Source organism: Pongo pygmaeus, chromosome 2 (genome assembly GCF_028885625.2).
Source record: "Pongo pygmaeus isolate AG05252 chromosome 2, NHGRI_mPonPyg2-v2.0_pri, whole genome shotgun sequence".
NCBI lineage: Eukaryota > Metazoa > Chordata > Mammalia > Primates > Hominidae > Pongo > Pongo pygmaeus.
The window spans coordinates 96,892,061-96,905,431 of record NC_085930.1 but is presented as its reverse complement, the minus strand read 5'-3'; the positions used below and the strand labels follow the sequence as shown (position 1 = coordinate 96,905,431).

Genomic DNA, 13,371 nt, shown 5'->3' with positions numbered 1-13,371 from the left:
AAACAGGGACAATTTGACTTCCTCTTTTCCTAATTGAATACACTTTATTTCCTTCTCCTGCCTAATTGCCCTGGCCAGAACTTCCAACACTGTGTTGAATAGGAGTGGTGAGAGAGGGCATCCCTGTCTTGTGCCAGTTTTCAAAGGGAATGCTTCCAGTTTTTGCCCATTCAGTATGATATTGGCTGTGGGTTTGTCATAGATAGCTCTTATTATTTTGAGATACATCCCATCAGTACCTAATTTATTGAGAGTTTTTAGCATGAAGCGTTGTTGAATTTTGTCAAAGGCCTTTTCTGCATCTATTGAGATAATCATGTGATTTTTGTCTTTGGTTCTGTTTATATGCTGGATTACATTTATTGATTTGCGTATATTGAACCAGCCTTGCATCCCAGGGATGAAGCCCACTTGATCATGGTGGATAAGCTTTGTGATGTGCTGCTGGGTTCAGTTTGCCAGTATTTTATTGAGGATTTTTGCATCTATGTTCATCAAGGATATTGGTCTAAAGTTCTCTTTTTTGGTTGTGTCTCTGCCCGTCTTTGGTATCAGGATGATGCTGGCCTCATAAAATGAGTTAGGGAGGATTCCCTCTTTTTCTATTGATTGGAATAGTTTCAGAAGGAATGGTACCAGTTCCTCCTTGTACCTCTGGTAGAATTCGGCTGTGAATCCATCTGGTCCTGGACTCTTTTTGGTTGGTAAGCTATTGATTATTGCCACAATTTCAGAGCCTTTTATTGGTCTATTCAGAGAGTCAACTTCTTCCTGGTTTAGTCTTGGGAGGGTGTATGTATCGAGGAATTTATCCATTTCTTCTAGATTTTCTAGTTTATTTGCATAGAGGTGTTTGTAGTATTCTCTGATGGTAGTTTGTATTTCTGTGGGATCGGTGGTGATATCCCCTTTATCATTTTTTATTGCGTCTATTTGATTCTTCTCTCTTTTCTTCTTTATTAGTCTTGCTAGTGGTCTATCAATTTTGTTGATCCTTTCAAAAAACCAGCTCCTGGATTCATTAATTTTTTGAAAGGTTTTTTGTGTCTCTATTTCCTTCAGTTCTGCTCTGATTTTAGTTATTTCTTGCCTTCTGCTAGCTTTTGAATATGTTTGCTCTTGCTTTTCTAGTTCTTTTAATTGTGATGTTAGGGTATCAATTTTGGATCTTTCCTGCTTTCTCTTGTGGGCATTTAGTGCTATAAATTTCCCTCTACACACTGCTTTGAATGTGTCCCAGAGATTCTGGTATGTTGTGTCTTTGTTCTCGTTCGTTTCAAATAACATCTTTATTTCTGCCTTCATTTCGTTGTGTACCCAGTAGTCATTCAGGAGCAGGTTGTTCAGTTTCCATGTAGTTGAGTGGTTTTGAGTGAGTTTCTTAATCCTGAATTCCAGTTTGATTGCACTGTGGTCTGAGAGACAGTTTGTTATAATTTCTGATCTTTTACATTTGCTGAGGAGAGCTTTACTTCCAACTATGTGGTCAATTTTGGAATAGGTGTGGTGTGGTGCTGAAAAAAATGTATATTCTGTTGATTTGGGGTGGAGAGTTCTGTAGATGTCTATTAGGTCTGCGTGGTGCAGAGCTGAGTTCAACTTCTGGGTATCCTTGTTAACTTTCTGTCTTGTTGATCTGTCTAATGTTGACAGTGGGGTGTTAAAGTCTCCCATTATTATTGTGTGGCAGTCTAAGTCTCTTTGTAGGTCTCTAAGGACTTGCTTTATGAATCTAGGTGCTCCTGTATTGGGTGCATATATATTTAGGATAGTTAGCTCTTCTTGTTGAATTGATCCCTTTACCAGTATGTAATGGCCTTGTCTCTTTTGATCTTTGTTGGTTTAAAGTCTTTTTTATCAGAGACTAGGATTGCAACCCCTGCCTTTTTTTGTTTTCCATTTGCTTGGTAGATCTTCCTCCAGCCTTTTATTTTGAGCCTATGTGTGTCTCTGCACATGAGATGGGTTTCCTGAATACAGCACACTTATGGGTCTTGACTCTTTATCCAGTTTGCCAGTCTGTGTCTTTTAATTGGAGCATTTAGTCCATTGACATTTAAAGTTAATATTGTTATGTGTGAATTTGATCCTGTCATTATGATGTTAGCTGGTTATTTTGCTCGTTAGTTGATGCAGTTTCTTCCTAGCCTCGATGGTCTTTATCATTTGGCATGATTTTGCAGTGGCTGGTACCAGTTGTTCCTTTCCATGTTTAGTGCTTCCTTCAGGAGCTCTTTTAGGGCAGGCCTGGTGGTGACAAAATCTCTCAGCATTTGCTTGTCTGTAAAGTATTTTATTTCTCCTTCACTTCTGAAGCTTAGTTTGGCTGGATATGAAATTCTGGGTTGAAAATTCTTTTCTTTAAGAATGTTGAATATTGGCCCCCACTCTCTTCTGGCTTGTAGACTTTCTGCCGAGAGATCAGCTGTTAGTCTGATGGGCTTCCCTTTGTGGGTAACCTGACCTTTCTCTCTGGCTGCCCTTAACATTTTTTCCTTCATTTCAACTTTGGTGAATCTGACAATTATGTGTCTTGGAGTTGCTCTTCTCGAGGAGTATCTTTGTGGCGTTCTCTGTATTTCCTGAATCTGAATGTTGGCCTGCCTTGCCAGATTGGGGAAATTCTCCTGGATAATATCCTGCAGAGTGTTTTCCAACTTGGTTCCATTCTCCCCGTCACTTTCAGGTACACCAATCAGATGTAGATTTGGTCTTTTCACATAGTCCCATATTTCTTGTAGGCTTTGTTCGTTTCTTTTTATTCTTTTTTCTCTAAACTTCCCTTCTCGCTTCATTTCATTCATTTCATCTTCCATCACTGATACCCTTTCTTCCAGTTGATCGCATCAGCTCCTGAGGCTTCTGCATTCTTCACGTAGTTCTCGAGCCTTGGCTTTCAGCTCCATCAGCTCCTTTAAGCACTTCTCTGTATTGGTTATTCTAGTTATACATTCGTCTAAATTTTTTTCAAAGTTTTCAACTTCTTTGCCTTTGGTTTGAATTTCCTCCTGTAGCTTGGAGTAATTTGATCGTCTGAAGCCTTCTTCTCTCAACTCGTCAGAGTCATTCTCCGTCCAGCTTTGTTCCGTTGCTGGTGAGGAGCTGCGTTCCTTTGGAGGAGGAGAGGCGCTCTGCTTTTTAGAGTTTCCAGTTTTTCTGCTCTGTTTTTTCCCCATCTTCGTGGTTTTATCTACTTTTGGTCTTTGATGATGGTGATGTACAGATGGGTTTTTGGTGTGGATGTTCTTTCTGTTTGTTAGTTTTCCTTCTAACAGACAGGACCCTCAGCAGCAGGTCTGTTGGAGTTTGCTAGAGGTCCACTCCAGACCCTTTTTGCCTGGGTACCAGCAGCGGTGGCTGCAGAACAGCAGATTTTCGTGAACCGGGAATGCTGCTGTCTGATCGTTCCTCTGGAAGTTTTGTCTCAGAGGAGTACCCAGCCGTGTGAGGTGTCAGTCTGCCCCTACTGGGGTGTGCCTCACAGTTAGGCTGCTCGGGGGTCAGGGGTCAGGGACCCACTTGAGGAGGCAGTCTGCCGATTCTCAGATCTCCATCTGCATGCTGGGAGAGCCACTGCTCTCTTCAAAGCTGTCAGACAGGGACATTTAAGTCTGCAGAGGTTACTGCTGTCTTTTTGTTTCTCTGTGCCCTGCCCCCAGAGGTGGAGCCTACAGAGGCAGTCAGGCCTCCTTGAGCTGTGGTGGGCTCCACCCAGTTTGAGCTTCCCGGCTGCTTTGTTTACCTAAGCGAGCCTGGGCAATGGCGGGCGCCCCTCCCCCAGCCTCGCTGCCACCTTGCAGTTTGATCTCAGACTGCTGTGCTAGCAATCAGCGAGACTCCGTGGACGTAGGACCCTCTGAGCCAGGTGCTGGATATAATCTCCTGGTGCACCATTTTTTAAGCCTGTTGGAAAAGCACAGTATTGGGGTGGGAGTGACCCGATTTTCCAGGTGCCGTCTGTCACCCCTTTCTTTGACTAGGAAAGGGAACTCCCTGACCCCTTGCACTTCCCAAGTGAGGCAATGCCTCGCCCTGCTTCGGCTCGCGCATGGTGCGCTGCACCCACTGTCCTGCGCCCACTGTCTGGCACTCCCTAGTGAGATGAACCCGGTACCTCAGATGGAAATGCAGAAATCACCCGTCTTCTGCGTCACTCACGCTGGGAGCTGTAGACCGGAGCTGTTCCTATTCAGCCATCTTGGCTCCAGCCCCCCTTTCTTTTTTTTCTAATCTTGTCTTTTTGCTGTATTTCATTAAGTTGATCTTCATTCACTGATATCCTTTCTTCCGCTTAATCAGTTTGGCTATTGATACTTGTGTATGCTTCACAAGGTTCTCGTGCTGTGTTTTTCAGCTCCATCAGGTCATTTATGTTCTTCTCTAAACTGGTTATTCTAGTTAGCAATTTGTCTAACCTTTTTTCAAGGTTCTTAGCTTCCTTGCGTTGGGTTAGAACAGGCTCCTTTAGCTCGGAGGAGTTTGTTATTACCTACCTTCTGAAGCCTTCTTCTGTCAATTCGTAAAACTCATTCTCTGTCCAGTTTTGTTCCCTTGCTGGCAAGGACTTGTGATCCTTTGGAGGAGAAGAGGTGTTCTGGTTTTTGGAATTTTCGGTCTTTTTGTGCTGGTTTCTCCCCATCTTCATGGATTTATCTACCTTTGGTCTTTGATGTTGGTGACCTTTGGATGGGGTCTCTGAGTGTACATCCTTTTTGTTGATGTTGATGCTAATCCTTTCTGTTTGTTAGTTTTCCTTCTAATAGTCAGGCCCCTCTGCTGCAGGTCTGCTGGAGTTTGCTGGAGGTCCACTCCATATCCTGTTTGCCTGGGTATCACCAGCGGAGGCTGCAGAACAGCAAAGATTGCTGCTTGTTCCTTCCTCTGGAAGCTTCATCCCAGAGGGGCACCCGTCAGATGCCAGCCAGAGCTCTCCTGTATGAAGTGTCTGTTGGCCCCTACTAGGACGTGTCTCCTAGTCAGGATACACGGGGGTCAGGGACCCACTTGAGGAGGCAGTCTGACCCTTAGTAGAGCTCGAATGCTGTGCTGGGCGATCCACTGCTGTCTTCAGAGCCATCAGGCAGGAACGTTTAAGTCTGCTGAAGCTGCACCCACAGCCACCCCTTCCCCCTGGTGCTCTGCCTCAGAGAGGTGGGGGTTTTATCTATAAGCCCCTGACGAGGCTGCTGCCTTTTTTTCAGAGATTCCCTGTCCAGAGAGGAGGAATCTAGAGAGGCAATCTGGCCACAGCAGCCTTGCTGAGCTGCAGTGGGCTCTCCCCAGTTCGAACTTCCAGGCCGCTTTGTTTACACTGTGCGGGTAGAACCGCCTACTCAAGCCTCAGTAGTGGTGGATGCCCCTCACCCCACCAAGCTTGAGAGTCCCAGGTCAACCTCAGACTGCTGTGCTGACAGTGAGAATTTCAAGCCAGTGGATCTTAGCTTGCTGAGCTCCCTGGGGGTAGGACCCTCCGAGCCTGACTACTTGGCTCCCTGGCTTCCGCCCCCTTTCCAGGAGGGCGAATGTTTCTGTCTCACTGGCATTCCAGGCACCACGGGGGTATGGAAAAAAAACTCCTACAGTTAGCTTAGTGTCTGCCCAAACGGCCGCCCAGTTTTGTGCTTGAAATCCAGGGCCCTGGTGGCATAGGCACCAGAGGGAATCTCCTGGTCTGCAGGTTGCGAAGACCGTGGGAAAAGCACAGTATCTGGGCCGGAGTGCACCATTCCTCACAGCACGGCACAGTCCCTCATGGATTCCCTTGGGTAGGGGAGAGATTTCCCTGACCCTTTGTACTTTCTGGGTTGAGGTGGTGCCCCACCCTGCTTTGGCTCGCTCTCCGTGAGCTGCACCCACTGTCCAACCGGTCCCAATGAGATGAACCAGGTACCTAAGTTGGAAATGCAGAAATCACCCGCCTTCTGCGTCGATCTTGCTGGGAGCTGCAGACCGGAGCTCTTCCTATTCGGCCATCTTGCCAACAACCCGCTGTCTTCTAGAATTTTTATAGTTTCAGGTCTTAGGCTTAAGACCTTAATCCATCTTGAGTTGATTTTTGTATAAGGTGAGAGATGAGGATCCAGTTTCATTCTCCTATATGTGGCTAGCCAATTATTCCAGCACCATTTGTTGAAAAGGGTGTCTTTTCCCCACTTTATGTTTTTGTTTGCTTTGTCGAAGATCAGTTGGCTGTAAGTATTTGGGTTTATTTCTGGGTTCTCTGTTCTGTTCCATTGGTCTATGTGCCTATTTTTATATGAGTACCATGCTGTTTTGGTTACTGTGGCCTTATAGTATAGTTTGAAATCAGGTAGTGTGATGCCTCCAGATTTGTTCTTTTTGCTTAGTCTTGCTTTGGCTATGTGGGCTCTTTTTTGGTTCCATATGAAGTTTAGTATTGTTTTTTTCTAACTCTCTGAAGAATGATGGTGGTATTTTGATGGGGATTATGTTGAATTTGTAGATTGCTTTTGGCAGTGTGGTCACTTTCACAATGTTGATTCTACCCATCCATGAGCATGGGATGTGTTTCCATTTGTTTGTGTGATCTGTGATTTCTTTCAGCAGCGTTTTGTAGTTTTGCTTATAGAGGTCTTTCGACTCCTTTGTTAGGTATATTCCTAAGTATTTTATATATTTTTTTGCAGTTGTAAAAGGGGTTGAGTTCTTGATTTGATTCTCTGCTTGGTCGCTGTTGGTGTATAGAAGAGCTACTGATTTGTGTACATTAATCTTGTATCTGGAAACTTTGCAGAATTATTTTATCAGTTCTAGGAGCTATCTGGAGGAGTCTACGGACTCCTAAGGTAAACAGTTATATCGTCAGCAAACAGGGACAGTTTGACTTCGTCTTTACTGATTTGGATGCCCTTTATTTATTTCTCTTGTCTGATTGTTCTGGCTGGGACTTCCAGTACTATGTTGAAGAGGAGTAGTGAGAGTGGGCATCCTTGTCTTGTTCCTGTTCTCAGAGGGAATGCTTTCAACTTTTCCCCATTCAGTATTACGTTGGCTGTGGGTTTGTCATAGATTGCTTTTATTACATTAAGGTATGTCCCTTGTATGCTGATTTTGCTGAGGGTTTTAATCATAAAGGATGCTGGATTTTGTCTAATGCTTTTTCTGCATCTATTGAGATGATCATGTGATTTTTGTTCTTAATTCTGTTTATGGTATATTACATTTATTGAGTATGTTAAACCATCTCTGCATCCCTGGTATGAAACCCACTTGATCATGGTGGATTATCTTTTTGATATGTTGTTAGATTCAGTTAGCTAGTATTTTGTTAAGGATTTTAGCATCTATGTTCATCAAAGATATTGGTCGGTAGTTTTCTTTTTTGGGTGTGTCCTTTCCTGGTTTTGGTATTAGGGTGATGCTGGCTTCATAGAATGAATTAGGGAGGGTTCCTTCTTTCTCTGTCTTGTGGAATAGTATCAAAAGAATTGGTACCAATTACTTGAATATCTGGTAGAATGCTGCTGTTAATCCATCTGGTCCTGGACTTTTTTTGTTGGTAATTTTTAAATTACCATTTCAATCTCACTGCTTGTTATTGGTCTGTTTAGGGTGTCTAATTCTGATTTAAGCTAGGAGGGTTGTATTTTTCCAGGTCTTTATCCATTTCTTCTAGGTTTTCTAGTTTACATGTGTAAAGGTGTTCATAGTAGCCTTGAATGAGCTTTTGTATTTCAGTGGTGTCAGTTGTAATATCTCCTGTTTTGTTTCTTAGTGAGGTGTTTGGATTTTCTCTGTTCTTTTCTTGGTTAATCTTGCTAATGATCTATCCATTTTATTTATCTTTTCAAAGAACCAGCTTTTTGTTTCATTTGTCTTTTGTATTTCTTTGTTTGTTTCAATTTCATTTAGTTCTGCTCTGATGTTGGTTGTTTCCTTTCTTCTGCTGGGTTTGGTTTGCTCTTGTTTGGTTTGTTCTTGTTTCTCCAGTTCCTTGAGGTGTGACCTTAGATTGTCTGTCTGTGCTCTTTCAGACTTTTTTGATGTAGGCGTTTTAGGGCTATGAACTTTCCTCTTAGCACTGTCTTAACTGTATCCCAAAGGTTTTGATAGGTGGTGTCATTATTGTCATTCAGTTCAAATAATTTTTAAATTTCCATCTTGATTTCACTTTTGGCCCAGTGCTCATTCAGGAGCAATTTATTTAATTTCCTTGTATTTGTGTGGTTTTGAAGGTTCCTTTTGGAGTTGATTTCCACTTTTATTCCACTGTGGTCTGAGAGAATGCTTGATATAATTTCAGTTTTCTTAAATTTATTGATGCTTGTTTTATGGCCTATCATATAGTCTATTTTGGAGAAAGTTCCACGTGCTTTTGAATAGAATGTGTATTCTGTGGTTGTTAGACGAAATCTTCTGTATATATCTGTTAGGTCCATTTGTTCCAGGGTATAGTTTAAATCCATTGTTTCTTTGTTGACTTTCTGTCTTGATGACCTGTCTAGTCAGTGGAGTATTGAAGTCCCCAACTATTATGGTGTTGCTGTCTATCTCATTTCTTAGGTCTATTAGTAATTACAAGTTTGGGAGCTACAGTGTTAGGTGCATATATGTTTAGGATTTTGATGTTTTCCTGTTGGACCAGGCCTTTTACTATTATGTAATGTCCCTCTTTGTCTCTTTTAACCACTGTTGCTTTAAAGTTTGTTTTGTCTGATACAAGAATAGCTGTCCTGTTTGCTTTTGGTGTCCATTTGCGTGAAATGCGTTTTTCCACTCACATAAAGTTTAGGTGAGTCTCCTAAGAGGGCAGATGGTTGGTAAGTTCTTATCCATTCTGCAGTTCTGTATCTTTTAGGTGGAGCCTTTAGGCCATTTACATTCAATGTTAATATTGAAATGTGAGGTACTGTTGCATTCATCATGCTCTTTGTTGCCTGCGTACTTTGGTTTTGTTTTTTTTGTTTTTTAACTTGTATTTTTGTTTTATAGGCCCTCCTGTGTGATTTATGTTTTAAAGAGATTCTGTTTTGATGTGTTTCCAGGATTTGTTTCAAGATTTAGAGCTCCTTTTAGCAGTTCTTTTAGTGGTGGCTTGGTAATGGCAAATTCTCTCAGCATTTGTCTGAAAATGACTATATGATGCTTAGTTTCACCAAATACAAAATTTGGCTGATAATTATTTTGTTTGAGGAGGCTGAAGATAGGACCCCAATCTCTTCTAGCTGGTAGGGTTTCTGCTGAGAAATCTGCTGTTAATCTGATAGGTTTTCCTTTATAGGTTACCTGGTGCTTCTGTCTCACAGCTCTTAAGATTCTTTCCTTCGTCTTCACTTTGGATAATCTGATGACAGTGTGCCTAGGCAGAGATCTTTTTGTGTTGAATTTCCCAGGTGTTCTTTGTGCTTCTTGTGTATGCATGTCTAGGTCTTTAGCAAGGCCAGGGAAGTTTTCCTCGATTATTCCCCTAAATATGTTTTGCAAGCTTTTAGAATTGTCTTCTTCCTCAGGAACACCAATTATTCTTAGGTTTGGTCATTCGAGCTCTGAATTTCTTTCTTCTACTTGTTCAATTCTATTGCTGAGACTTTCCAGAGCATTTCACATAAGAGCATTTCACATTTCTAAAAGTGTGTCCAAAGTTTCCTGAATTTTTGGTTTTTTCTTTAAGCTATCTATTTCACTGAATATTTCTCCCTTTACTTCTTGTATCATTTTTCTGATTTCCTTGCACTGGGCTTCGCCTTTCTCTGGTCCCTCTCTGATTAGCATAATAACTAACCTCCTGAATTCTTTTTCAGGTAAATCAGGGATTTCTTTTTGGTTTAGATCCATTGCTGGTGAACTAGTGTGATTTTTAGGGGGTGTTGACGAGCCTTGTTTTGTTATATTACCACAGTTGGTTTTCTGGTTCCTTCTTATTTGGGTAGGCTCTGTCAGAGGGATTGTCTAGGGCTGGACTGTTGTTCAGATTTTTTTGTCCCACAGGGTGTTCCCTATGTATTACGCTTCCCCCTTTTCCTGTGGATGTTGCTTCCTGTGAGCCTAACTGCAGTGATTGTTGTCTCTCTTCTGGGTCCAGCCACCCAGTGAGTCTACTTGGCTCTGGGCTGGTGCTGGGAGTTGTCTGCACAGAGTGCTTATGTGAACTGTCTGTGACTCTTTCAGCCGTGCATACCAGTGCCTGTTCTGGTGGAGGTGGTGGAGGATGCACTGGACTCCGTGGGACTCCTTAGCTTTGATGGTTTAATGCTCTATTTTTGTGCCGGTTGGCCTCCTGCCAGGAGGTGGTGCTTTCCAGAAAGCATCAGCTGTAGTAGTGTGGAGAGGGACCAGCCATGGCGAGGGCCCTAGAACTCCCAAGATTATATGTCTTTTGTCTTCTGATACCAGGGTGGATAGAGAAGGACCACCAGGTGGGGGTGGGGCTAGGTGTGTCTGAGGTCAGGCTCTCCTTGGGTGGGTCTTGCTGTGGCTGCTGTGGGGGATGGGGATGAGATTCCCAGGTCACTGGAGTAGTGTACCTAGGAGGATTATGGCTGCCTGTGCTGAGTCATGCAGGTTGTCAGGGAAGTGGGGGAAAGCTGGCAGTCACAGGCCTCACCCAACTCCCACACAAACCAAAGGGCCGGTCTCACTCTCACTGTGTCCCTGCACCCCCGCAAATGCCTGCAACATCCCCCGAGTCTGTTTCCAGGTGTAGAGCCCAGCTATGAAAGAAGACCTCTCAGCTGCGAAAGAAAACGGCTTTAGTTCTTCCCCCACCTGTGGAGTCTACAAGCCCAATTCATGCCCATCCCCCACCCCCCACGCCCAGTTCTGGCAAGGAAGCTTCTCGCCCTGTTCAAGTTGTTAAAAAGTTCATCTAGAGAAGTCATTCTCCCAGTGGAGTTTTAACCCTTGCTCCTCTGGCCACCCTCCTGATGGATCCCTGTGGTGCCAGGCAGGGATGGGATCCTTGGGGATCCAGCAAGCTCCCAGTGTCTTTCTGCTGCTTCCTCTACCCGTGTATTTCACTGGGCTCGGCTCTCTAACTTGACTCAGCCCCAGGTAAAGTCGGGAGCTTCTCCCGCAAACGGACTTTCAGCTTCTCCAGTGGGGGTGTGTGTTTGGGAGAGGAGGGTCTCCCTTTCCCACTGCCACAGTTGGGGCACTCACAGTATTTGGGGTGTCTCCCGGCTCCTGCAGCAGCAGTCCGCTTTCTTCAGAGGTCCTCTCAGGATTGCTGGTCTGTTCTTGCAGTTGATCTATAGCTAAAATTCACAATGCAAGCCTCCACATGCTGCTGTGTCCGGAGCTACAATCTAGTCCTGCCTGCCATCTGCCATGGTCCTCAGCTCCTATTTCCTTGCTTTTTTACATTTTCTGCACCTTGATATCTGCGTATCTGGTATAATGATCACTTCTTCCGATTTTTTGAATTTGCTTTCATATCTATGATGGTGGTTGGGTAGGCACTTTGGCTTTGATTCTGGGTATGTGCAGTAGTGTAGTCTCTATAGGCTTTTTTTTGGCCGAAAACAGTATCCGTGGTATCTGTAATTTCCTTGGTGGCTTAGGGTGCAGTTGTTAGTGGAGGCTGCGGTAAAGTTTTGTTGTGAGTGGGGACACCAAATGGACCAGTCGTCAGGTTGCAGGGTGGTAGCAGTAGGCTGAGCATGCCTGTCCTTGGGCCCCAGGGCTGTATACACTGGCACCAGTGGTAGCAGGTCAAGCCAGGCCAATTATTGGGCTTCTAGATGGCTTGCTCAGGTGCTGAGAATGGTGGCAGTGGGTTGGGTGGGTGAGTAGGTTTTCAAGCCACTGGGCAGCAAACATGGGCAATGGCAGTAGTAGTAGTGGGACAACCTTCTGGGATCCAAGCAGCCAGCGGTGGTGTTGGCGGTGGCTATGATGGGCTGCGTGGGCCAGTCCCCAGACTTGCAGGTGGCATATGTGGGCGGGTGCCAGCTGTGATGGTAATGGCAGGTTGATTGGGCCCATACTCTGGCAGGAGTGCTCAGGTGCCAGTGGTGGTGTCCTGGGCAGGGCAGTCCCCAGATCCCTGGACCAATGTGCTTGGTTACTGGTGGAGATGCAGCAAGGCTGGGCAGACCTGCCCCCAGGTTCCCAAGGTGTTGTGTGCAGGTGCTGGCTGTTGTAGGCAGGGGTGGGATGATTCCCAGGCCACCAGCAGAATGCTTAGGTTGGTGCAGTAGCAGCTGCATTGTAGCTCTGCTACTAGGGAGGGTGGGTTTGCTTTCAATGGGTTGCTCTTGCAGATGGTCAATGTCGGTGGGGCTCTAGGGATGTGGAGATGCAGGGGCTGTTGGGCCCCAGAGCAAGATGCAGGTCCACTAGGGGACTGGGCTCTCAAAATAGTGCCATGCCGCAGTTCCTTAGGTCTTGGGTGTTTGTAGGGCCTAGTGTGAGCTCCCTCTTGAGCAGTGCTTTCATGTGGTCTCCAGGTAACGCCGTTAGTCTTGAGACCTACAAGAGTCAAGGGGCTGTTTGATGGTTAGGATTGTAGGAGTCCTTGATGGGCATGTGGATTGCTGGGGATTGCTCACTTTCCTTTTCCTCCAATTAGGCAGCCTCTGTAGACTCCTAGCTAATCCTGTCAAGACAGGCTGCTTTGCTTCCTTCCTTGCTTTTGATGCTTCCTGTCATGTTGAATTCCACTGTTCCCTGTTAGATCTACGTGAAGTATGATTGTCTACTCATTATTTTGGTTCCCCTCTGTGGAAGAGGTGAGCACCGAATGTATCTAGTCAGCCATCTTGAATTCCCTCCTGCTTCACAGATTTTTATTTTTGACAATGATTTATGTGATTGCTTATGACTAGAAAGCCATCACTGCCCAGGTAGAAGAGAAGTGCAGGAAGAAACAACTGGAGGAAGAGCAAAGAAAGAAGGAAGAACAAGAAGAGGAGCTTCGCTTAGCACAGGAACGTGAAGAGATGCAGAAACAGTATGAGGAAGACATACTTAAGCAAAAACAAAAGGAAGTAGGTATTTACATTCTAATTGTAATTTTGGTTTTTGTTTGTGTTTTTGAGACAGGGTCTCACTCTTTTGCCCAGGTTGGAGTGCAGTGGTGCAATCATAGCTCACTGCAGTCTTGACCTCTGGGCACAAGTTGTCCTTCCACCTTGGTCTCCTCAGTAGCAGGGACTACAGGCACGTACCAACACATTTGGCTAATTTTTTTGTTGGTCTGTGGGGGCAAGGTCTCACTATGTTCAAGCGATCCTCCCACCTCAGCCTCTTAAAGTGTTGGTATTACAGGTGTGAGCTACCATGCTTGGCCTCCTAATTGTAACATTTTAGAATAAAAATGGATATAGTTTTAAAGGAAAAATAACCAGAAGTTGAACATTTCTATTATTTTGAAATTGTGAAGCTACATATGGAAATGTCAGACCTTCACAT

General features: G+C 44.4%; 1 protein-coding gene across 11 annotated transcripts in view; it reads left to right on the top strand.

Moving 5' to 3' along the window:
- Nucleotides 1–13,371, top strand: part of CCDC66 (coiled-coil domain containing 66) — a 70,223-nt gene that overhangs the window by 49,401 nt on the left and 7,451 nt on the right. For all 11 annotated transcript variants that reach the window (XM_054482031.2, XM_054482030.2, XM_054482032.2 and 8 more), the window contains one exon: nucleotides 12,786–12,947. In XM_054482031.2, coding sequence (XP_054338006.1) covers nucleotides 12,786–12,947 — 162 coding nt within the window. The remainder of the gene's footprint in view (nucleotides 1–12,785; nucleotides 12,948–13,371) is intronic.